We start from the raw sequence: 23,799 nt of genomic DNA, 5'->3' as shown, positions 1-23,799 counted from the left end.
AAGTTTGCGTAAACAACCGGAGCGACGGGCGAGATGGTTGGAAATAACAGACGGAGTTTTTATTGATGTTTATCTGCGGAGACAAGAGTCATCGCTCGCTGAGGTCGATCCAGAGACGTTGATTTGTTTAAATCTCTCACACTATTCTCGTGTGCTTGTCTCCGCTCAGGTCTATGGAAATGCAGGATCTAGCCAGTCCTCACAGCCGAGTTAGTGGAAGCAGTGAATCCCCTAATGGTCCCAACCTTGACAACTCTCACATCAATAACAATTCCATGACACCCAATGGCACTGAAGGTATGTGCGTTGCTGCTTCTGCACTGCTTGCTCTGTCATGTCACTTCCTGGAAATATTTAAAAAAAAAACTTTGATAGGAGCGTCATGTCTCATCAACACCAACAATCAATCTTGATGTTAAATATCTGCAAGAAAAAAAACTATTCCAATCCCATGAAGATATTCAGTGTTTCTGGTTACTTAACATACAGCAAAGGTCAGTCAAGCCTCTCAGAAGCACCAGAAAGTATCTTTTAATGGTATCGTTTCGACAGATTTTAAACTTTTATATACAAAACTGGTGTTTGAAATCACTTCTAATAATTGCCATTTTTGTTACGAAGTATTTCAATAAAAACAGAAAGAGTAGCAGCAAACTTGTTACTCAAACTCTGTTAACAATGATATGAAAAAAGCTGATTTTCCATAACATAATCCATTCAAAATGATGAAATTAAGTCCATTACAATTTGAAAAAATACATGTTTAATTCCATATATTTCGATTTAAAGGCTAAACCTTTGTATGTTGGTATTGACCCACCCGGTAATTTGGTTTTTCTATTTGAGCATAAGTTAAAAAGTAAATATTACTGGCCTTGTTAATGTTAACTGAAGTTGTAATACATTACAATACACTGACTTAAAATTAAATTAATTGATTTATGCCTCAAATTGTATTCAAACCGAAAGGATATCCCACTTTTCAGTTTCAATTTCACAGATTTGTAGCTCGACATATTTTCATTAGACAATAAAAAGTATGTATATTAAACTCAACACAACATTTGGTTCCTACACAAGCAGAACCTTCGACATTTACATGCTGCTGAAGTCGGAGCGACTATTAGCTGTTTATTCAAGAGACCATGTAATTATTCAAAACCCGGGACAGGGAAATGATTTTTATTTTTGCATGAGGTTTGGACTCTGCATCATTATTTACTCAGGTGATTCACCTGCAAACACAAACCTTTGTTCAGTGAAGCAGCAGAAGTGTCAGCCCAGCGTGAGCTATTAAAAACAAGCATTCACACATTTATCTCTCAGTTTATCTGCACACTGTGCTCTGTTGTCTTTGGAGCGGCCCCGGCACAGATTGTCATGTCCATATTCTCTCTTTTCCCATAGGTGATAACATCACAATGCTTACCACTGCAGACTGGTTGTTAGGGTCTAACTCACAGTCGGCTGCAGGTTGGTTGTCTATCTCGGTGACAGGATGAAAGGACAATACTTGGTGTTCTCCAGGGAACTTTGATTGTCGATGTTTGCCAGGCAACATAAACGCACAACAGTTGCTTCAACTATTGAGCCTTTCATTCACTGTCACGTCGGTGTTGTTGTTCCACGCATGGTTTGACAGTGAATCAAGTCTTTTTCTCAGATTATTTTTGCTTTTTTTTTTTTCTGGTTCCATTCTTCAAGGATTCACAGATCAATGTATGACTTTTGTGTGTCTTGTGACTGAAGTGTGCTCTGGTTCTTTGCATGTCTGTTTCATGTGTGTTGTTCAGATGTCAGCTTATGTTCCAGCGCCGGCTTTAGCGCAGCAGGAACATGTAGAACATGACAGAGAGTGGCGTCTTCAAGCGTGAGGGACTCCACTGAGCATGACTCCCTTTTGCCCACATTGTCAATGTGTCTTGCCAGCGAGCAGAAAAACTGTCACTCAGAAGTGAAATGTATGTTTTAAGCTGTCAAAAAGCTGTAGAAATATCTGTTATTGAGCTTGGAGGCGGAGTCCACCCGCGTTCCTCACACTTGACGACCATCTTTGCTTGATGTCTTTTGTCTCGGCTGAAAGACACACAGTTGAAGGAGGATTCGTGGTTTTTCTGAATGAGTGTTAAAGATCAATGAAAATAGATTTAAACTTTTCTGAATGTCAGAAAACTGCTTGACCTTTTCGCCAGCATCCATCATTTGTTCATTCAATATTCATCCCACAATCATCAATTAATTGGTTAATTTTCTTTTTTTTAATTAAAATTAAAACGATTTTGGAATTTTATTTAGAACAAAAGTCAATTTAAAACAGCGTTTCCAGTTAAGATCTGTCAATCCAAATATTCCCATTACTTGTTTTAGTGATACATTCATATATAAATTCGCCTGATTTGAATCCAAACTCAAAGTTTACAACACAAAGCTATTTCAAATAGTCATTGGTAATTAGTTTATTTTGTACTTTCAATTATTTTTGTCAGAAAAACAAACAATAGTTACAGATTCTTCCTCCAATATAACACACAAACATATTTAATGAACAAATGACACCTGCACAACTGTCCTTGTGAGTTTTTTCGTACCCTGTTGTTGACAAAAGTACATCCTTTATACATGTGTGTAATGCGGTTGGTTTTGTTTTCACAGTTAAAACCGAGCCAATGAGCAGCAGCGAAATCATCTCCTCAGTAGCAGACACTTCTCTAGATAGCTTCACGGGATCAGGTAAGATCTGCTTTTACTGACACTCACACACACACACACACACACACACACACACACACACACACACACACACACACACACACACACACACACACACACACACACACACACACACACACACACACACACACACACACACACAGATGAGTCCAGACTGATAAACTTGAGTCTCACCATGAACGTGTGTGTGTGTGTGTGAAACTAGCTACGCCGCACCTTTGTCAGCACAAATGTATGCTGTGTATGCTGAAGTTTGTGTGTGAGTGTGTGTATGGTGCGTGTTTACTCTGCCGGTTCCCATGCCAGTGAGTTATGACCCGGAGTTGCACTAAGGCTGTCGGCCCACTGGAATGACAAGGTGTCCTGGTGCCCCCCCCCCCACCCCCAAGTCGCCCTGTCACCCCGTCAGGGCCACGGCTCTCAGACTTAGCATCACACACACACAGAACAAATATAACCGCACAGTCTTGAGCGCACAAAATAACCTGATAATTATTATCTCATTTCTCGCTCATTGTTATCACGACATGATATGACCCCATCCCCCACCACGCCATGCATGTGATACTTGGACGCTAGAAACTCACAAATCACTCAGAAAACTTTAGCGTCTGACAGCGTTAATGAAATAGAGTAATTGAACACCAGACATCCTCCGCGGGGGAAACCCAGAGCTGCAGCTTTTTGTGCGGTGGCAGTTGCTGCCGATGTGAGAGAAAAGTCTTCAATATTAATAACGTGTGCGAGAGAGAGAGAGAGAGAGAGAGAGCGAGAGAGGGAGAGAGAGAGAGAGAGAGAGTTCATGGCGTTCGGTTACACACAGTTGTCAAATCCCTCTTTTTTTTTAACGCCTCGACCAATTAGGTTGACATTTAACAATCATTTCTTATTCCACTTATTATTGTTCACACAATTGATGTGATGTGATGATGATTCAATGTTACTTTTATAATTATTTGAATTCAATTATAATTGTTATTAAATATAATATTGATCAAAGATCCATATGACTATAAAACACAAGCATAAATAAACTTCTAAGATATGTTATTATTTATTGTTGTTTTATGTATATTTTTCGGTGATAACTAGTGACTTTTTATTCAACAACATCAAATCTTCTCCGAAGATATACATGTAGGCGATAGTGGTTCTTAAGGGCCAACAGGGAAAAATTATCCTGCGAATGTATGGCCCCTTCTTGTGGCCCCTGTGAGCCCATTGAAATTTTTAGCATGATTTTTTGGGAAATTTTGTTTGTATAGAACTAAATGGAATATTTTTTGATATCAATTCAATGTTAGTGTCAAATCTTAACATTGTAACCTCCAGACACTTTGGAAATCAAGTAAGACAGTTTAGGAGAAAAGCAGTGAACAAGTGAATCACAAAGAGACTGTGGCGAGGAAATAATTCCTTTTAACAGGCAGAAACCCTCGAGCAGAACCAGACTCAGCGTTGACGGCCCCCTGCTGGGAGGGGGTTTGGGGAAGACAGAGGGATAATTTGTTTTAATATTAAGTACAGTTTATCAGAACCGGCACTGCCTGAACGTCAGATAATTCAATAGATTAAAAAAATATATATGATATTAGATTAGGTAATAAGATAATATATATATTTAAAATGTAATCGTAAATTCCATGTTTTAATACTGTAGGTTGATGTAAAATAAAGTGTTCATTCAATTCTGTAAATCTTGTTCAAAAACATATATTTTGGTATATATTCCTGCCAGTAAACCCTTTTGTTTAACTTCATGTAAAAACGTGTATAAATACTAGGTTCTGATCTTAGGATGACGATAAAACAGTCACTTTGAGTCTGGTCCGCATCCCATCATTATCTCGCAAGCACAACATGTGAGTCAGCAGTAAAACACAATGTTCTTACCTGATTATTGACTTCCATTCTTTGCTCTCTGGCTGTCGACATGAGTGAAGGTTAGCGAAATAAATAGAGCATCACGATGTAATTACTGTCTCCTTGGACTCCAGCGGGTCTGTTGGCGAAAGATAATATTTACCTTACTTCTTAGTGTTTAAATATGTGCTTGCCTCTTTTCTTTTCAACTCTCCTCAGCTATTGGAACCAGTGGCTTCAGCCCAAGACAAACTCACCAGTTCTCTCCACAGATTTACCCTTCCAAGTAAGGCTTCTTTTATTTTTCCCTGAAAAATAAGCAGCATCCGACTTCATTTGGTCCTTTAATTAGATCCGTCTGCCAGATTGCGAGTGGCTTTGTTTGCGTGGATGTCTGCAGCTTGTGTACTCTGAAACGTGTAGTAATTATTATCTCAGCCATTTATTGTTCTTTCACGGCGTATATGAGCTGTGGTTTTTATCTCCATCGCCGTTTTTTCCGCTGGACTTTCTAACTCCTTCCTCTTGTTTCTCAAACAGCAGAACGTATCCGCACATTCTCCCCACCCCTCCATCCCAGAATATGGCTGCGTATGGGCAGACGCAGTACACCACGGGAATGCAGCAGGCCGCGGCCTACGCCAGCTACCCCCAGCCTGGACAGCCCTATGGCATCCCAGCATACGGTACGTACCCCCCGGACCCCCGACTGTCAATCAACAATCAGAGCAAATGATCGGTTGAAACTCCCTGTGTGAAGGTTGAATACTTTATGAACGTTCTATTGTCAACCCTCGATCCTACAAACCTAACAAGCCTCCCTAACAAGAGAATATTTGCCAAGTTATTATTAGACGACCAAAGCATTTATCGGTTTAAATTAATTTAAAATTACTTTAAATGTATAACTTAGTGTCATGAAAGCTTATTAAACAACAAGAACATCAATTTTCCAAGAGGCGAGTTCCTCATTTCTTTATACAAACATCATTTTAATGAATAAAACCACAGATATTGTTAAATAATTCATCAGAATTTTTTTTATTTAGGAATGTCATCGGGTCACTCTGACCCATAGAGCACCAGTGATACCAGGTCTGCTGCATCACTGCTCTACCAATCCAACCAAGGGACACTCGCAACCATCTCAAATGTTCAACACTTTAGTTTTAAAAAAAAGTTGCATTCATTTAAAAAAAACTTTTCCTACACTGAAAAATGTTGGATTTAATTAAATGTCTCTTTATAAGTTGTCGCAAATTGTGAATTATGATCATGTGCAACAACTTACCATACTACATACTATTTATTTTTTCAGTCGATTTATGAACCAAACGCCTGATGTGAAAAACAGCAGTTTGAAGCCATACAAGTGAATAAATGTTTAAAAAAAATGTACAAGTAACTTTGGTAACACACTCTCAAAAAGACAAAACCTTTGAACATAAAAATGAAGATTGTTGTCAAAATACCAAAAGGTTGTGTGTCATTTATCACTTAATTATTTAGCTTTTAATACAACTAGTTAAGAGAATTGATGGAGAACTTTACTATGAATCAGTATTACATCAATTACACAAACTTAAATAAAAAAACAATATCATATGATCGAATGCGTTTTCTTGACATACAGTGTTTACTTTTCTTGTTACATTATTTTTTATATTTTCCTGCGGTTGTCCGTGCATCAAACCGATCTGGTGTCACTAACTGATTTAGGTCCATTGTGGGCAGGCATCAAGACAGAAGGGGGTCTGAGTCAGTCCCAGTCGCCGGGACAGACGGGCTTCTTGAGCTACAGCTCTGGCTTCACCACGCCGCAGACGGGACAAGCTCCCTACAGCTACCAGATGCAAGGTGAGTTCCTATGAACCAACTATGAGCTTTTTTAAATAAAACTAGACACGGTAGCATTTGATAGGCAGGGAAGGATTCCCACTAAAATAATACTTATGTAGACTTGAGCTAAGTAAGTTCAAAAAGTCTCCATATTAGTGTCAGGTCACATGCTTGCCTTATGCTTCAAATAGACTTACATTCAATGGGTGCATTAGACAAAATAAAACATGTTTTTTTTACAATAGAACATTTTATTTCCCCCCCAAAAAGTTTTTTTCTTTATAGAACATATTCATAAACGATTAAGTCTGTTGTCTGTCATCCTGAGAAATGGTTTCCATTTTGATTTACGAAAAGGGCCAAAGATAAATCTGATTTGGAGATTACAAAGTTTTTGTTTATCAAAAAAAAAAAAAATCAAAATGTACTTCTTTCGTCTTGGTGTTCATGAGCAGAACCCGATGTGGACTGTTGTCTCCAGGGAACAAATGATGTGTGGACATAGATGGAGTGTGGATGCAGACCGCTGCACTGATTGACACTGATTATTTAGCCCAAATCACTCGTCACGTTCTCATCTGTTCCCAGTATTCCCGCCACATGTTCCCAATGCTTTCCTGACCTAATTGAGGTTAATTCGCTCTATTTAAGGTCTCTGTCTCTGGTTCGATACTCAGCCAGACTGATTCACAACAGAGCTCTCGCTCCAGAAGAGCCGGCGTTCTCGTCTGTATTTTAAGAAATGGCACCTAAGAGGTTCTGTCGCCCCCCCAGCTCCCCAGTCTTTGTTTTCCCTCTCCCTGATCATATTTGCGTTAGTTTAAGAGTCTGGAACTGCAGATTTACAGCCTTGAATGCCATAAAGATGAGTTGTCGTGCCTTCGCTTTTTTTTTTTTTTTTTTGCCCAGTCATGACGGCGTTCTTTCTTTCTTTTTCTTTTTTTTTCAAGTAGTCCGGGGCCGCTTTCTTTTGAATGTTTCTATTACGGGATCTTTTGAAAAGGTCTCGGCGTCACCTATGGACATGAGTGCCGGCTGTAATGTATGACAGTGGAAACATCTCCACATGTTGCTGAAAAGCCTGCAGAACATCTCACAATAAATAACAGCAGCTCAGCGGCAGATGTGGCATAAGGAAGCCTCTTTTCCACGGCTCTTAACCAAATACAGAGTCGTGCAGCATGCGGCCGGAGTTTAGTCAGCGAGAACAAGGGGGGGGGGCGGAAGAAAGAGGCCGAGCTCATGAGAAGCTGAGTGCACGAGCTGCTACGCTGCCCTCGGTGGTTTAACTCATGATGACAGTATTATGTGGCCATTCATCTTCGGAGTATTATGCTTCTACAGTGTGTTCGGCTTTACCTCTGCCGGGCTCTCCGGCTCACACTGGCGGACGGCGGCCATGTTGGATGACAGATTGACCAGGAGCCGCTGATGAATGCGCTGGCTCTCAGCCACACCCATCATCATTAGACCTATTGATTTGTCTGTGTACGAAGATGCCTCGGGGGCCGGAATGTTCCGACCGAAGCTGCTTGCCTTTCAAAGTGATACCCCCGCCACGATGTCCACGTCGTGCCACCAGCTTGTGTCCAGCTGTCAGGGCAGCCGCCCCTTCCTTTAAGGTTCTTCACCTCCTATTAGACAAATGGTGAGAAGGATGTTCTCCCGGACTCGTGCTGTTTTAATGCCAAGAGTCTAAAATAACGTGTCAGAATAAATGAAGAATGATCAGTTAATTGAAGACATGTTATGATTTGTTTACCAACAACACAGTAAACAGACCATTTTCCCCGAGTGTGAAAAATGACATTATTTTTCTGACATTTAAGCATATATTACATATATTCTCATAATGAGTCTCACATCTTAAATAAACAAAACATTAATTCAGGCGTTTTGAGAGTATATACCACGGTGCAAACCTGTGTTCACAAAATAACATTGAAACTTTTAATTCAATGTAAAGTCAAATGCTAACTATTCCGGTATATGTAAAAACAAGGTTGCCTCTCCGATCCTTCAACTCAATTTTTTTAGATGCAATTTCACTGACGAAATAACTTTTTTGTACTACGAAACCAATGAAAGTTGTCTTCAATTGTTGTGTTTCTGTCATTCCCAGTCCTCTAAGAAAGTTTTGACTCATACACGTTGAGTTAAATGACAATAAAACCAGTTAAATTGTTAAAAAACACCATCTTTGTATTCGCAAGAAAATGTCAGCCTTTAAGTAGGTTCACACCAAACTAAATCACAGACATCACTTAAACCCTTGCAGGAGCCAAGGCTTCAAGCACGTAATGAGTTCCAATGCAATTGATTTTTACATTTATTTTTTCTGTTGGGGCAAAGTTTTCAGTTTTTTTAATAGCTTAACCTCCCCTCCACCTTAAGCATATTATATACATTTAAACTTTTCTTTTCAGCTATAATTTAAAGTGAATTTCTGAAGGGAGTTTTAAAACAAACCCACAGAATATATATATATATTTATTTAAATCAGTTTCATCTTTTAATTCCTTCAAAATGACAAGAAAGAGCAAAACAATTGAAAACTGTAAACCAACTCTTGGCTCACCTTGAATGTCTAAAGTAAACTCATTACAAAAGTTGTAGATTATCCCCCTAACCTAAAAAAGACACCAGCAGTGTCACTTAACCTCTGACACAAGTTCAGGTACCGTGCTCGACAACACAGAGCGGGAGACGGTGCTGAGCGCGAGATGCAACAGATGCTAATTAGGTGAATAATTGGATTCCAGCGTTCTGTCTCCGAGGTCTGCATGAGCCACAAACCGAAGCACTCCGTCGGGTTTTTAAGAAAGTGGAGCCCATCTGGACTTGATCGCCTATTCCCATGTGGGGCATCCAAACTTCTGCTACAAATATTGTGCACTGATGATAGACATAGCCCATGGCGAGGGACTGATCAAGCAAAGCAAATGGACTTCCAATTGTGGAGCCAGAAGGCAGGAGGGACCGTGGGGAGGCGGGAGAGCCGATGTCTGGTCTTGAGTGAGTGAACTAACTGGGGCAAGACAGGGGGAGGGAGAGAAAACATGGCCCTCAGGGAACCACAGTCACCCCCTTCTCTTCCCCCCTTTTTTTTTTTTCGTCCAGCTAGAATCTCCCTCTGCTCGCGGAGAGCCTGAAGCTTTTATGTGGCTCCTCGATCTCCACAGAGAAAACCCTCAAACTGTGTCAGTCCGAACTTTTACGACTGTTTCGAGCTCCATTTTAGGGTAATTTGTTGTGCTTTCCTGGCGCGCTCGTCCTTCGTCGTCTTATTGTTCCGTCAAAACCCAGAATACGACTTGACACTTCATTCAAAAACAAGGGAGTCCGACAGAATCTGCCGGCGAAGAACGGCAACAGATGCCGAGGAATACCAGGGATCCGCGAGGCATTTGTTTCTTTTCTGCAGCGTCCGTCTCAGGCACTTATCTGGCTGACAAAACCAAACATTCGACTAAGTCGTCTCGATTCCCCGCGCCCCTCCGTGCACGGCCCGCTGTGGCCCACCACTTCCTTTTGCTGGAAAACCTGCTTCACGTTTGTCACGGTGTGGGAGGGCCGTCCTGAAGGGGCCGATGGCCAGAGGATGAAAGAAACCTGCTGTTTGTCTTTCAGAACAAAGGTGTAATTAGGACTCCATTTAAAAACACGACATTTGTCTTTCTTTCGTTTCTCACAGGAGTCTGTGGCTTTAAGAAGAAATGTCACGAAGATGTTATGAAGATAGAACCTTTGAAAAGTTCAGCAACAAAAACATGATTTACGTTTTAAACATGTGATATAAAAATAAGATTTAGAAATGTAATATATATTAGTGTGTTTATCGAAAGCGTTTTTTTGTGTAGGAATTATTTAAGAAAGAAAAACAAGTATTAAGTTGAATAAAGTATTTTAGGTAATTATTTTTTAATTATTTACTGATCTTTTACTTGATTTACTTGATCTAAGAAATTGTGTTTCTGATTAATTTTGTTAGTCGTTGAAAAAAACGTCTCACTTATCCCTTATCTTGAACTTAAAGCTTGAGTTTTGTACTGTGTATTTGTTATCAATTTTTGTTTTTTTAAAAGCCCTTAACTTTTTTAAGCCAACAAACAAATGATCTAACTAATACTTTATCTTAAACATTAAAAGAAACAGGCATAAAACATGAAATCAACTATTTTCAGAACAAAGTTTAGGGTCAATTCTTACTTTGTTCAGAAGTTAAAAAACATCTAAAGGAACGAATGAACTTGAAAAAAATGAATCTCAAACAATTATATCTTCAAATAGAAAATAAGAGGTTTACAATATAAACAACAAACAAACATTTATGAAGCAAAATGAGTACAAAATATTAGGGGTTGAAGGGTTTTTTAATGACTTTTTTAAAACTATCTACGACAAGTTAGAGCAGAAGTTCATCTCTGTTCATGCTGGTCCAGCAACTGATTCCATAAATAACCATCAGAATAATTGGAATTGTCCTTCGCTGTGATCGTCGAGCCCGTGGGACAGAAGGCATGTGCCCTGTAGCGAAGCCTCCACTCTCCTCCTCAATAACTCAAGCCATGTATATTATTAAGCCATTAGATGCTATCAGACCCACTGAATGACTTAATTACCCCCGAGGAAGAGCCATTGAGCGAGTGAAAAGAGCGGCATACATATTCATTCAGCCCGTGGAGCAGAACCACCCGAGCCCGACCCAGTGGCCCTCGCACAACAGCCTCTTGTGTTTATTGTGTAACTTTGGTTCCGTCCACCTCTTTGTTGCCTCGCTCCCTCGCTCCTGCCTCCTTGTCACTCATCGGGCCTGATCCAATCACAGATAAAGGAGGAAGAGGAGAAAGATAAGGTCACTGATGGAGGGCTCTCTCCCTCAGGCCTCACCTCTAATTGTCGCCCCCACAAAGGGACTAATCTTATCTCCGCCGAGCTTGAGTCTGTGGTAGAAAATACGCGGTGCTGATATATATCTGAAAAATGTTTTATTATTTTTCTCTCCCTCAGGTGGAAGCTTCACGACGACGTCCGGGTTGTACGCAGGAAACAACTCCCTGACAAACTCCACTGGGTTCAACAGCACACAGCAGGTAGAGTCCGTCAGCTCCTCCCACCTGTGATTCCGATCTGGAAATCTTTAAGCAGCATGTCAATCCAATATGTTGCATTTAATCCGCGAGGCATCCAGCCATAAATCACCCAGGAAGTTAAATGTTTCGTACGCAGGGTTATCTACTGTATCTCCTCCGACACGTATATATAGTTTGCCATGTAGGGGGGGGGGGGCGGGGGGGGATCCAGATGTAGAACAGAAAAGGACATATGTTTGCGTTTATATTTTGGAATCTGTGCCGTAAAGTAGCAACACTGGTGAAGGCTGTATCTCACGTTACTGTGTGCCACAGCGTCCGTCTGTTGTTGACTCTGCAATATCTGCTCTATCGCTAAAGCCTTATCTTCAAATGTAACCTGGCAGGAGTACCCCAGTTATCCAGCCTTTGGCCAGGGTCAGTATGCGCAGTATTACAACAGTTCGCCCTATACGTCACCCTACATGACAAGTAACAACACCAGCCCCAGCACGCCGTCCACCACCACCACCTACACCCTCCAGGAGCCACCTGCCGCCATCACTAGCCAGGCCCTGACCGAAAACCCCGCAGGTAGGAGTCAAACCGAGCGCAGTGGGACTTTTCTCTTTGAGTGATGTTAATCTTTGCAGCTTTGGTCCTGGTTTGAACCGTAACAGCCGCTGCTCATTATACACACATGTGCTACTAAAGAATCAATCACGTTTACGATGTAGGAAGAACTACAATCTTATTTTCTGCTTCGTCTCGCAAATATTTAATACTGTGTATTAAACAGACTTTTCTATGCCCAGAAGCGTAAACGTTGGAACGTTAGCTGTCGTAAATCTGAATCAGGAATTTGTCCCTAATAATAAAATATGTACAAATGTATGGTACATTTAGCAGACACAGCCTGGAAGCTGCGATGTAAGAAGTATGAATTATTACTCAAATGACTATGTTTGTATATCTTTCATTTAGAATGTTTAACTTTTAGATAATTCATTAAAATTCTCATATTTCATTAAGTTTTATGCTTGTATACTTGTCTCTTGTTTATCATAACAGTGACCCAAATGGCTCCCATAATGCTTTGCTGCCCAGTCAATCACATGTGTTGATTACTTTTGACATAGCAACACTGATGTATAATTTAAATATAGTATTGTAGGCTGTTAATAAATAGAGCAGTGTGGGGAAAGGCATCATGGGAGTTCACTGTTTTGTTGGCACCATACGTAAGGTAGTTGTGTGGAAGTTTATCTGCTCAAATAAATTAGCGATTAATTAAAGTTTGAACGAAGCCAATGACTTGAGAAAACGAAAACACACTCACACACAATCATTTATGCTTTCTATATACTTTCTTTACTATTTTAAGGTCTGATATCTTGCATAGTAAAATTCAAATGAGCTCATTGGAACTCTCACACAACCCAGTAGAAACTGAGTAAGTAATTAAATTGATCTTGCTACTGTAGTTTTCTTCCAAAAAATTAATTTGGTAACAGATAAAGAGATTGGTAAACACCAGCGAAACACAACCTCCTTAATAAAAATATATTACGGAAGGGGAAAAATTGCAATATATCTGGTTTTTATTTACTTTTAATTTGTTTAAAAATGATCCAGAAAGTATTTCTATGACAGTATAATTCATAGTTTATGTTATATGTCCACACAGTGTTGCCTAAAAGTAGTGTTACAAGGACCTAAAGCAAGTCAAGCCAGTTCGAATATATCGTAAGAAGAAGGTACATTTTGTAAAAAATGTAAAAAGTTTTTCCTCTCATTTCTGCCTTTAGCAGGAGAGTACAGTACAATCCACAGTCCATCAACCCCTATTAAAGATTCAGAATCGGATCGATTGCGCCGAGCCTCGGATGGAAAGTCACGTGGCCGGGGCAGAAGGAACAACAACCCATCACCGCCGCCCGACTCCGACCTTGAGGTAGGGTGAGCTCGCTACCTTGGCGACAGACGGCCTCGCCCTGTCTGAGGTGCGCCAACACTAATCCACTTATCATGGATGCCGCTCCAGCTCCAACCCCTTGATGAGCATAAATGTTTAACGCTTCGATTCCATAACCAGCCGGTGCAATATTAATGAATGAAGCTGACACCGCTTGGACTTAAAGCTCGACCCTTTGTGATTATGTGAAATATTTTTCTTGCCATCTGTGGCAACTTGAGTTGTGTGTGTCGCACTAACAGCTCAATTACTCATCTTTCTCTTCATGAATATCATATGAACGAGGTCGTCGACACCCCTTATTTCTCTTACATCGTGCTATGTTAACATATCTAGTTAATGAGTTTGTCACTATTGATTAGACTAATGTAAAGGGCAGAGTGTGTGGTGCAGGGGCCCGACTCTGTCAAATGCATCCTCGTCCCTGCGGTGAACAATACACGCTCCGGGGCTATTGACCAGCAGGATCACCTTGCAACTCTACAGAGTGCACCATTGATTTTTGTCTTTTTTCTCTCCCCCTCTTTTTTGTGTCTCCAACCCCCTCGTCCACTATCTCTCAGCGAGTATTCATCTGGGACCTGGATGAAACAATCATCGTTTTCCATTCCTTGCTCACGGGGTCTTACGCCAACAGATATGGACGGGTGAGTGACAGCTCATGTCATGACACTGAACTAACTGATCGTGTTTATGAAGAACCAACCGACGCTCGCACATATTGCTTTCATGTAAAGGTATTCAAAATCCATGTCTTCCTCTTGACCTTTTTTGAAAATGGAGAAAAAAACTTTGAATTAAATAATAATAATGGATCACTAGATGATAGTGTGTTATACTCTAAAGCAGTGGTGACCACTTTCATCACAGAAGCAGTTGAAATTGAATAAATATCAAAGCAAATCATCACTCTCTGGGATGTCTCTTGATCTTTCAGTACTCATGCATTTGTGATCTACTTTTCCCACACAAAAAACACCATCTTCACCAGCAGAAATATATGTATAACAGAGACTGAACAATACATGAGTCCGTTTAAACCAAAGACTACCAAGTTTGGAGTCTAAAACAGTCATGACGGAATATAAAAAATATGTTTCACTGCCCAAGATTGTGTTTTCCTGTACTTTTTTATCAACTCGAATTGAGATTATAAAGATTATCAAGAGCAGAGAAGCAGTCAAACAGGAGAATTGTATCAGGGCAAGAGTAACCCAAACACCTTATCAAGGCAAATCCCTAAAAAACACTTACAATTTCAAGAGCTTTGCCCAGTTTGTTGAGTTGTTTTGACTTTGTTTTATCACTTCCAATCCCAGCCATGTCAGTACCATGTGGGGCAAAATCCACCTTTAAGTGCGAACTCAAGTCTAGGTTAGATGTGAGTTTAATTGAACAATATATGGAAAATATAGGAAACAAGTTAAACATCAGTATCAGAGTAATAAAAACATAAAGAGAACATATTGACTTTGAAGATAAATTGTGTGATTTATAATTATTTTATTAAGGCTTCAAACTAAGGAACCACAACTTGGATAATTCTGAATACATTTCTGTGGTGATAGCTCACATTTAAAAGCAGCGCAACCCAAAGAAAACTCCATGGTTTTATTGATTTAAGTGTATTCTTAAGTATGAAATTGTGTAAATGACCAGAAAATTTCAAGTAAAACGAGTTGGTATTGGGATCAGTATGGACAATACTTGTATTTACTCACTAGCCTTTGTTCAGGTCTTTGACCCGGGTCTGAATCCACAATGTAAAAGCTTCCTCACACACTTAAACTACACAACTCCTAGTTGTTCATGCCCCCCCTACAGTGTTATAAAAACGACTAAAATAACACAACCATTACACACTTTTAACACAGCATATTTACCGAAACAAGATGAGATTAGGCAAACTGTGATTGTTTGTATAATTCCATTTTCTACCTCAATCTACCTAAAAAAAAAAACAGATTCCAGAAGGCGCATGTATTGAAAGGCAGAAAAAGATTGTGGAATTGTAATGGGTGTAGATTTCACTGTTGTCTGTTTGAGACAATCGAGCTGGACCACCGATAATTGTTTCTTTTTCTTTTTTTAATAGGGCCGAATAGGCCTGGCAAAGTATGTGTCTGTGCTCTGCAGCTGTTGAGCCCGTGTTGCTCATGGGCTCAGCTGTAGGGGCTTAGAAGAGTTGCAAAACCAACTATTGACACTTCTCCAGTGTTCTTGTCTCGGGCAGAAATGCCTCATTGTTGGTTTAATTAAGTGCTTCTCAAACTGTCTTCAAGGAAGGATGGGGGGGTGGGGGGGGGTCCCCTGAGGGTTTGACAAAAGGCGTAGGATCAGACTTGAATACTGTTACGAAGCTAAAACAAAAACGATCACTTCAAAGAGTCAACAGCCAATTTATTTGTAAATAAAGTTAAATTCATGCATGGAAATGGATCGATGAATGGATTTCCCCGAGTCTCAGAGTCTCACACGGTCTTGATAAATGTCAAATATTGTTTACAAACACGACGTGTTATTACAGTGGAACAACCTTTTTCCCTGTACATTCTCATAAGTAGAAACGTTTGCTTTTCCAGGCTTTTCTATTTGTTGTCCCATGTAAATTGCTTCTCTAAATTTAAACTTTAAAAACAAACAATTTGGGAAATAATACAGCATCCTACTCTCATGGATGGTTGAGGTCAGGTTTTTTATTATTATTATTATTATTGCTCTTTTTTTCTCATCCGTTCCTGCCACTAACGCAGATAGAGTAGGATAAAAGTAAAAAATCATTTTTATTCTATTTGGTCTGAGCAGCGTCCGGATCACTGCTTGTTTTGGCGGCAGAGTCCGGGGTTTGAAGTCCAGAATGACATATTGCTGCTCATATGTCAGAGGACTTAGCGTTGCAGTCCGTGTTCTGCTCCTTTGTTCTGGAATGAGGGGGTGTTTGATCGGGGCAGTGTTTTGTTTTTGGGGTGAAAGAGAGCTGGCCCGCGACCCTTCACTGTTTATTTACTTTATTCTCAGCTCTGCATGCTGGGTAAAGAGCGAGCTTAAGGCTTAGCTCAAGAAGCCGAGGCTCGGTGATGAGGGACTCTTCAACCACACACACACACACACACGGACAAACACACAATCGGACACACAAGCTCTCCAGTTCAGTCCTCCGAAACAGGAAACGTTCCTGACTCCATAAGCGGCTGTTTCTTCAGACCTCATATGGGTTGTGACAGCAGCTTGAGTCACTCCCTCTGCACTTTTCCTTCTGCTCCATCTTTTCCCTCTAATCTGCTGATTTCATGCTTTTTTTTTCTTTCTTTTCTGCAGAACCTTTTTGTTTTGTTTTGTCATCTATAGTTTTATGTATATTACGATCTTAAGAGGAAGCATGCTGTTCGAAGATGCCCTTTATACTTATATTTATGTATTTAAAAAATAGTTTATTCTGGACGATTTTTCATTCAAAAAACGCACTTTGAAGTTCTTTGGCTTGCAACTTAACTTCAAAATGTCCCTTACTCAAAAATGTCTTGGCAGAGTTTACACTATAAATTATGGGTTGGTTTGGTTAAAAAACCACCAATCAAACCACCAAAAAGTGCAAATAAATCATATCAAATTGTATCTTTCTCACTTGAAACCTTTCCTCCTGCAAAAGAAAACTCCATAGTTTAATTAATTTAAGTGTAATTCATAATGTATGTGAGTATGAAATCGGGTAAATCAAGTAAAATGAGTTTCTATTGGGATCAGTATGGACAATACTTGTATTTATTTACCAGCATCTGTTTGAGTCTTTGACCCAGGTCTGAATCCACAATGTGAAAGCTGTCTCACACACTTACACAAATCCTTGTTGTTCTTGCCCTTTTTACTTATATTTACGTATTTAAAAATTATTTTTTTCTGGAAAAAGATTTTGCTTGAAAAAAACGTACTTTGAAGTTCTTTGGCTTGCAACTAAACTTTAAAATGTCCCTCACTCAAAAACGTCTTGGATATAAATTATGGGTCGGTGTGGTTAAGCTTAAAAATCCCCATTCAAACGACCAAAAAGTGCTACTGAATTATATCAAATTGTAACTTTCTCACTCGAAACCTCGGCTCCTGCAAAGGTTTGAGTTGGATTTTGCATCAGGAAACACAGAGTTTTAAAAAGATAATATTTAAAAAATGAAACTGAACATTTAATAGAAATGTTGAATACGTTTGGTGCTAATTCTACATGGCATGTCCAAGATATTGTTTTTCCTTGGTTTACTTTTTTTGTTCGCTGCGGTTTCGAATCCAAGAACTTGTCGTCCGTGTTCGTATTTCCAAGCCCTTTCCAAGGGGAAGTGAGCATCGCATCCATCCCATCACTCACGCTGTCCGTGTCATCGACGTCTCAAAACAGTTTCCCTCGTGTTGTTCTCAACGGGCTATAAATAAAACGTGTATCTCATCCACATTTTTCGGGCTGCGTCTGACCTCCCACCCACTCTCCCTCCCTCGTGCACACGTAAACACGCTGCTGTTCTTATCAGCTCTTTTAATTGGCATCAAGGCAGCTCACCCCCATAAAGCTGATGGCTAAAGCCAGCTGTGCTGCCATTGGGCCGGCTCAGGCCGGAGCTTAACGTGGGCGGGGTCGGGGGGGGCCCTTGGAGAGGAAGAGTTGGGGGGCGGCGGGGGAGGCTTGGCGCCCAAGTGGATGGCACTGACATCTCGAGACAGGTGGTGCCGGGGCAGCACTTTGGCCTTCTGGCTTCTCGCTTGTATTCTCAACTCACTGACTGATTGTTTAGATTTAATTGGGGACGGATTCACTTTTTCCCACCAAACTGTCCGCCGGCGTCGGAGGAGCACATGCTACGTATGCGTGAGGCTAATTTTGTCCGATGGCTTCAGACCGGGAGGTTAAGACAAAGGACAAAAGCGAGTGCAAGTGGGGGATTGAGCTCTTCTTGTGTGGCTCGTCCACTGTCGTCTTAGCGGAAGAATGAGCATTGTGGGCCGTGACAGGTAATCAGTGGAGAGCTCAGGTGTGTCTTCAGGTGGTTTAACCCAGTAATCCCGGCTTCTGGTTCGGACCCCAGACGTTACACAAACAACCAGCTGCAGCTGGCTGAGCAAGTGCTGTCTTCAGCTGTGACCTGCTAAACGTTTTGTGTCCTGATGTACCAGGAGCCAATCACAGCTGTCTTCAGATAAGAACTGGTTACAGTGGAAAAATGACAGATTGACTCATGTTAACGCAATAAACAAGCATAAATTAACCTTTTTAAAACTGTCAAAAGATAAATCGACCTTTAATGAGGCATCATGGGGATCCAAACCCTGACTAGTACTTACTTAAGTAAATCAAGAAAGAATTTCTCCAGTTGATTTTCCTGTTTTAATGCAGTTGTTTAATGCTTCTATCTGGTATTAATTTGAAATACCATTAAATATTGATCATATTTCTTTTAATTGTTGGAACGGCTTGTTCATATTGTTGTGAAATAACTCTCAAGTTTAAAGAAAGGCTCTTGATCGATGGTTGTGAGTTTGAAAATACTATTCTGATTACTTCAGCCATTATGGAAATGAATGCAATTGCTGCTCCCACTCACTGCTGTAAAGCAGCTTGGTGGCCGGGGGGGGCTAGGTAGTTTCAAACCCCTGTTCCTTGGACCGGTACCAGTGTGTAAGACATTTGTTACGCCGCACAGATAGAAAAAAAAAAGTTATCCTTATTATTAATCCCTTAAAGAAAAAGAAAATTGATTTTGCCTAATTAACAACTAGATAATGCATAAAAATCAAAATCTGGAAACAAAACTTTTGTATCTGAGTCATCAATCCATACAAATAGTACTTTAAATGCAAACTCACACATTGGCACAAAGTCTCTAAAAGCTTGTAGACACACACATACAGAACAACATCATCTACATACAATCAAACATGCATAGATCCAAATACACAAACATATTGTTGTAACCAGTCCAGAACTCTTGATGATTCAGCGTTATGGTGAAATGTTTTTTCCTTGTACTTTTCAATGTAAACGTCGGTCTGTGAGCATAATCCTGACATTAAACCGATCCGCGGTAAAGGTAGTCGACCCCCGGTGTAGAACTAAAGTTGAACTAACTATCTGTTAACTATCTGTTAAATTAGAGGCTAGAAAGTTCGACTCATGACTGTTGATTCTTAAAACCCGCAGCTGTACTGAGCTCGCTCACTTTATTTATATAGTATTGAAGTCATTGGTGTAACGCGAGTGTCCAATATTGCCGTGTGACAACTGTAAGTAAACATAGGCTTTAAAACAAGATAATAAACTCAAAGAGAGTTTATAACAGATTTTAGCGATTCTAAAATGAGCTCAATATTTAAAGATACATGAACATCACGTGCAACAAACTGAAAGCCATTAGCGCGGTCATTATCTTTTCACGAGGGAAATCATTGCAGCAGACGTATTAACTATTTACACTGGACTTTGCTTCTCTTGGGTGTTAACTTACACACAACGTTCAACCACAGCATCAAGACAAATGTGTCGGATTACTGATTACAGTCTCATCACTTATTTATTTTATTTCAGTTTTAACCCTGGATTTATTATTGTATGGTTTCTTTAAGGACATCGTGGATCACTAAAGTTTATTTTCCTCACATGGGTGTTGGTGGTCGGAGAAAATATTCGGACAAATTACAATAAATGTAGTGTATAACCTGCGGAGCCATCCGATGATGACCCTGCAGCGGAACTATGTGAGGAATGAACTTTTTTTACGACGAGCAAGTGACCCCATATCTTCAAAGCCGACCACCCCTCTGAGAAGTGCTGCTTTTACTGCATTCATCCGACTTCTCCGGGTCCTTTCGGAGTCGGTCGTAAACAAAACTTCCAAGTCGAGGCTAATTTTATGAGGAAAAGCTTTTGGAGAAGTTTAAGAAGAATCTGAGTTCATTGTCACGCTCTCTTGTATTTGTACTTTCTATCATACAACCTGCTAAAAAATGTATTTTTTTTCACTTTATAGGATCCGCCCACATCTGTATCGTTAGGTCTGAGGATGGAGGAAATGATCTTCAACTTGGCCGACACTCATTTATTCTTCAACGACTTAGAGGTAAGTCTTGTCCATCTACTTTGAATCTCAGTCTCTCTCTCTTCTTCCCTTGACTTGTGCTTCTACTCACTGTGGCTTATTACACAATGAGTTCAATACCAGTACAGCATACTTACTGGTATTGATGTTCAGCCGCATCAAACTGTGATGCTGCTGCTGGAGATGGTTTTCTTTGCCCACTGTTTTGTTCTCACTCATACGGAGTCAGTATTAGTGCTGTCATGGCTGAATAGCTTCAACTCTTTATCAAAGCAACGAGATCATGTCTCTTAAATAATTGAGAAGAAAAAAAAGAAAACGTAATAAAAAGAGGTTGGTGACAAATTATTATTATTATGAGGCTCAAAAACAGAAAAACGTCAGTATATATTTTTAAAGGAAATAAATCTTTAAATAATATGTATAAAAGAGAGCATGATTTAAACATTTATTTCAACCAACATATTTCAACCAATATGATGACATATAAACACTTAACGTTGATTCTATCTACTCTCCAAGTCATTGATTTTATTGTTCTTGTGTTTTTCTCTTTGTTATGTTTTGACCTTTTTTTCTGGTCACTAAGAATAAAAAAGGAAGCCTTCAAAAAAAGTACTTTAATTAAAACATTCAACCTCATATTTCAACCAACATCATGATATATTAACACTTTTTATGGTTTTCACATCAATTCAAGTGATTTTTTTTCCCTCTTTGTTTCATTCATGTTTAACTTGTTTTTTTCCTTAATATATGCTTTTAATCACAAAAAACATCATCTATTTCTATGACCCAAAGATAGTCCATCTTTTTAAATAAAGGAATAACTGATAAATAAATAAATATTTAAGATAAGAATTGTGATAGTTTACATGACCTGATAGATGTATTTATATTGAAGAACCTTTTTAATAAAAGTGTTTTAATCTATAGTATCAAAAGTAGTTTTATCATCAGGTTTTTTGTTTTGTGCTTCTTCTTCTCCGTTCCTTCAACTCTCCTGGTGAGATCCTTCCCCTCGCTGTCCTGCTTCCCGCTGACCTCACAGGAGAGGAAATGTTTTGTTTGATACTTAAGTGTGAAGAGATCCGCGGCCCGACTGCCAAGTCTCATTACTCACCAGCGTGTTGTGCTGCGTTACCTGAAGCTTCGCTCAGACGCAGGGCGGAAAAAAAGAGTCAGAGAAAGACAAGGAACCCAGACAGACGGGTGACTGAGATTTTAAAAAAAAACCTAGCCGTCGTGATCAAAGTTAATTGGCTGCAATTGGCTGCCTTAAATCTTTCCTTATGCCCCGGCCGTGTAGAATCCCTTGTAGCTCCACTTTATTTAATAGACGTGCCCCAATCATTTGAGGAAAAACAAAAAAAAAAAAAAAAAACGTCAGCGCAGTGACAACACTTAAATGTGGTTTTGCTCAACATCTGTCCCGTGTTTTGATTTCTTTTCATGTGTCATGAAAGCATTCACAGCCACACTGGCAGCTCAGACGTCTCGTGAAATGATTTCAAAATTCTTCTGCTTTATCTCACAAACCAAATTATTTGATTTTGTTTTGACACTTGAAAGTTTTTTTTTTTTTTCTTCTTCCCCCCGGAGCTTCAGCCAGCGCTGCACTAAGACTAAAATAGCCGCCTGTGGTCTGACGGGAGAATCCAACATAAATATCTCGCTCCAGACGTCGCTCCAATAATCATTCCAGAAGGGAAGGAGTGAAATTCTGCTGAAGACTGTATTGATCTCTGCTCTTAAATCCGGGGCCGGGGCCCGGTCCCGGTGTTAAGTGCCAGTTCTGAGTAATGCCCGGCCAGTTGTGTTTCCTCTCCGCTGATTTACAGTCGCGCATCTAAGATCAAGCTAAATGGAGTCCGACTATAAATACCGCGGCCAACGGCAGTTATGTATTTAAGCATGTGCAGAAATGCATATGGTCCATCTAATTTAATCTAAGCCATAAAGGGAGACCCCAGAGGCTGTGCAGAAACACAGGTGCAGAGTTAGAGGCCTAGCAGTGTGTGTGAGTCTTAGCACTGGTGTCCTGCCAGCCCGTGGACAAGAGCCTTAAATATGGACCACGGTCAGTGCGGTGCTGCGAGATTTTAGCTCTTCTGTGGAGAATAATACAAACGCATGTGATTAAATGTAATGGTGGTGTGTGTTGATGTGTGTGTGTCAATGAGGGCCCCGCGCCATGTTGATAGAGCTGCTGAGTGACGATTCAGAGGAAAGTCATAAAAAGAAAGGGGGCATGCCAAAGAGGTCAACGGGGATCAGTTTCACTCTGACGTCTATCTCACTCCTCGGCTCTCGCCCGCCGCTCATCGGCGCATCAGCTTCCTCAAGATAGACTTTGAACTCGTCGTTTGGACCAGGAATATCGTGGTTATTTTGCATGGTAACACAAATGATTTCGGCGCCTCCGTCGACACGGTCGTGAGTGGAATGATAAGGATTCAATAAAAAGTGATTCAAAGTAATGACTCAATGACAAGAGTCGTCTGGCGGAGACTCAGGAAGAGAAGTGCACGGAAATATAGAAAAGAACACATTAAAAAACAGGGTGGAGACAAATATAAAAGATGTTTACAAATGATTTTTACTTTTAAAGCAAATTTTGAAAAACCTATATAAGAAAATATATTACTTAAAAAGTTATACACTACAGTAAATATATTTTAAAAACTATATATATATATGCATTTGTACTACTATTTCTTGTTGTTATATAATGTTTTAGTATTTTTATTTGTTTTTAAAATGTTTATTACATTTGCTTTTCAAAGTGTACATATATATAAATAATGATTAAATAATAATTAAAAGTGTGAATAAATAATACATACATTCTGTATGTCGTTGGAATCATATCATTGATTGATTGAAATAAATCACAGAGTCCAAGTCAAAAAACTCTCTCTATATATATTCAAGATAATTCCTTCATTTTCAGGATTATTTTTCTGCTACATTGCTCATTGTAACTACATAAAGTATAGTAATACTATAAATAAGTTCTTAAAATGTAATCTTTTCCGTGAGCCATTTATTGTGGTTCAAAAAAAAGTGCTCCAACTCTTGGTTCCTCCTGGATCGTGAGCGCAGAGCTGCGACAGCGGTGGAGCGTCAGGTTAAATGATGGTCTAAACTGATGCGAGTAATGAAGCCCGCCGAGGACGGCGCGCGCTGACAAGATTGACAGCTCTGCAGCGACTCGGGGTGTGAGTTTACTGTAGGTGCGCTG

The 23,799-nt window shown here is 39.9% G+C and overlaps 1 protein-coding gene across 2 annotated transcripts in view; it reads left to right on the top strand.

The window, feature by feature from the left end:
- eya1 (EYA transcriptional coactivator and phosphatase 1) overlaps positions 1-23,799 on the top strand; it is a 46,072-nt gene that overhangs the window by 6,105 nt on the left and 16,168 nt on the right. The window contains exons 2-12 of one of the 2 annotated variants that reach the window (XM_087788965.1): positions 170-297; positions 1,408-1,473; positions 2,653-2,730; positions 4,813-4,879; positions 5,134-5,279; positions 6,328-6,450; positions 11,443-11,525; positions 11,912-12,098; positions 13,316-13,458; positions 14,043-14,126; positions 20,487-20,576. In XM_087788965.1, coding sequence (XP_087645091.1) covers positions 174-297; positions 1,408-1,473; positions 2,653-2,730; positions 4,813-4,879; positions 5,134-5,279; positions 6,328-6,450; positions 11,443-11,525; positions 11,912-12,098; positions 13,316-13,458; positions 14,043-14,126; positions 20,487-20,576 — 1,191 coding nt within the window. In that variant the 5' untranslated portion in view covers positions 170-173. The remainder of the gene's footprint in view (positions 1-169; positions 298-1,407; positions 1,474-2,652; positions 2,731-4,812; positions 4,880-5,133; positions 5,280-6,327; positions 6,451-11,442; positions 11,526-11,911; positions 12,099-13,315; positions 13,459-14,042; positions 14,127-20,486; positions 20,577-23,799) is intronic. The other variant, XM_087788966.1, reaches the window with a different exon arrangement.

This window comes from Callionymus lyra, chromosome 4 (assembly GCF_982586985.1).
Source record: "Callionymus lyra chromosome 4, fCalLyr1.hap1.1, whole genome shotgun sequence".
In the NCBI taxonomy this organism is placed as follows: Eukaryota; Metazoa; Chordata; class Actinopteri; order Syngnathiformes; family Callionymidae; genus Callionymus; species Callionymus lyra.
The sequence above is the reverse complement of the archived record's forward strand: the minus strand, read 5'-3'. Positions and strand labels throughout refer to the sequence as shown.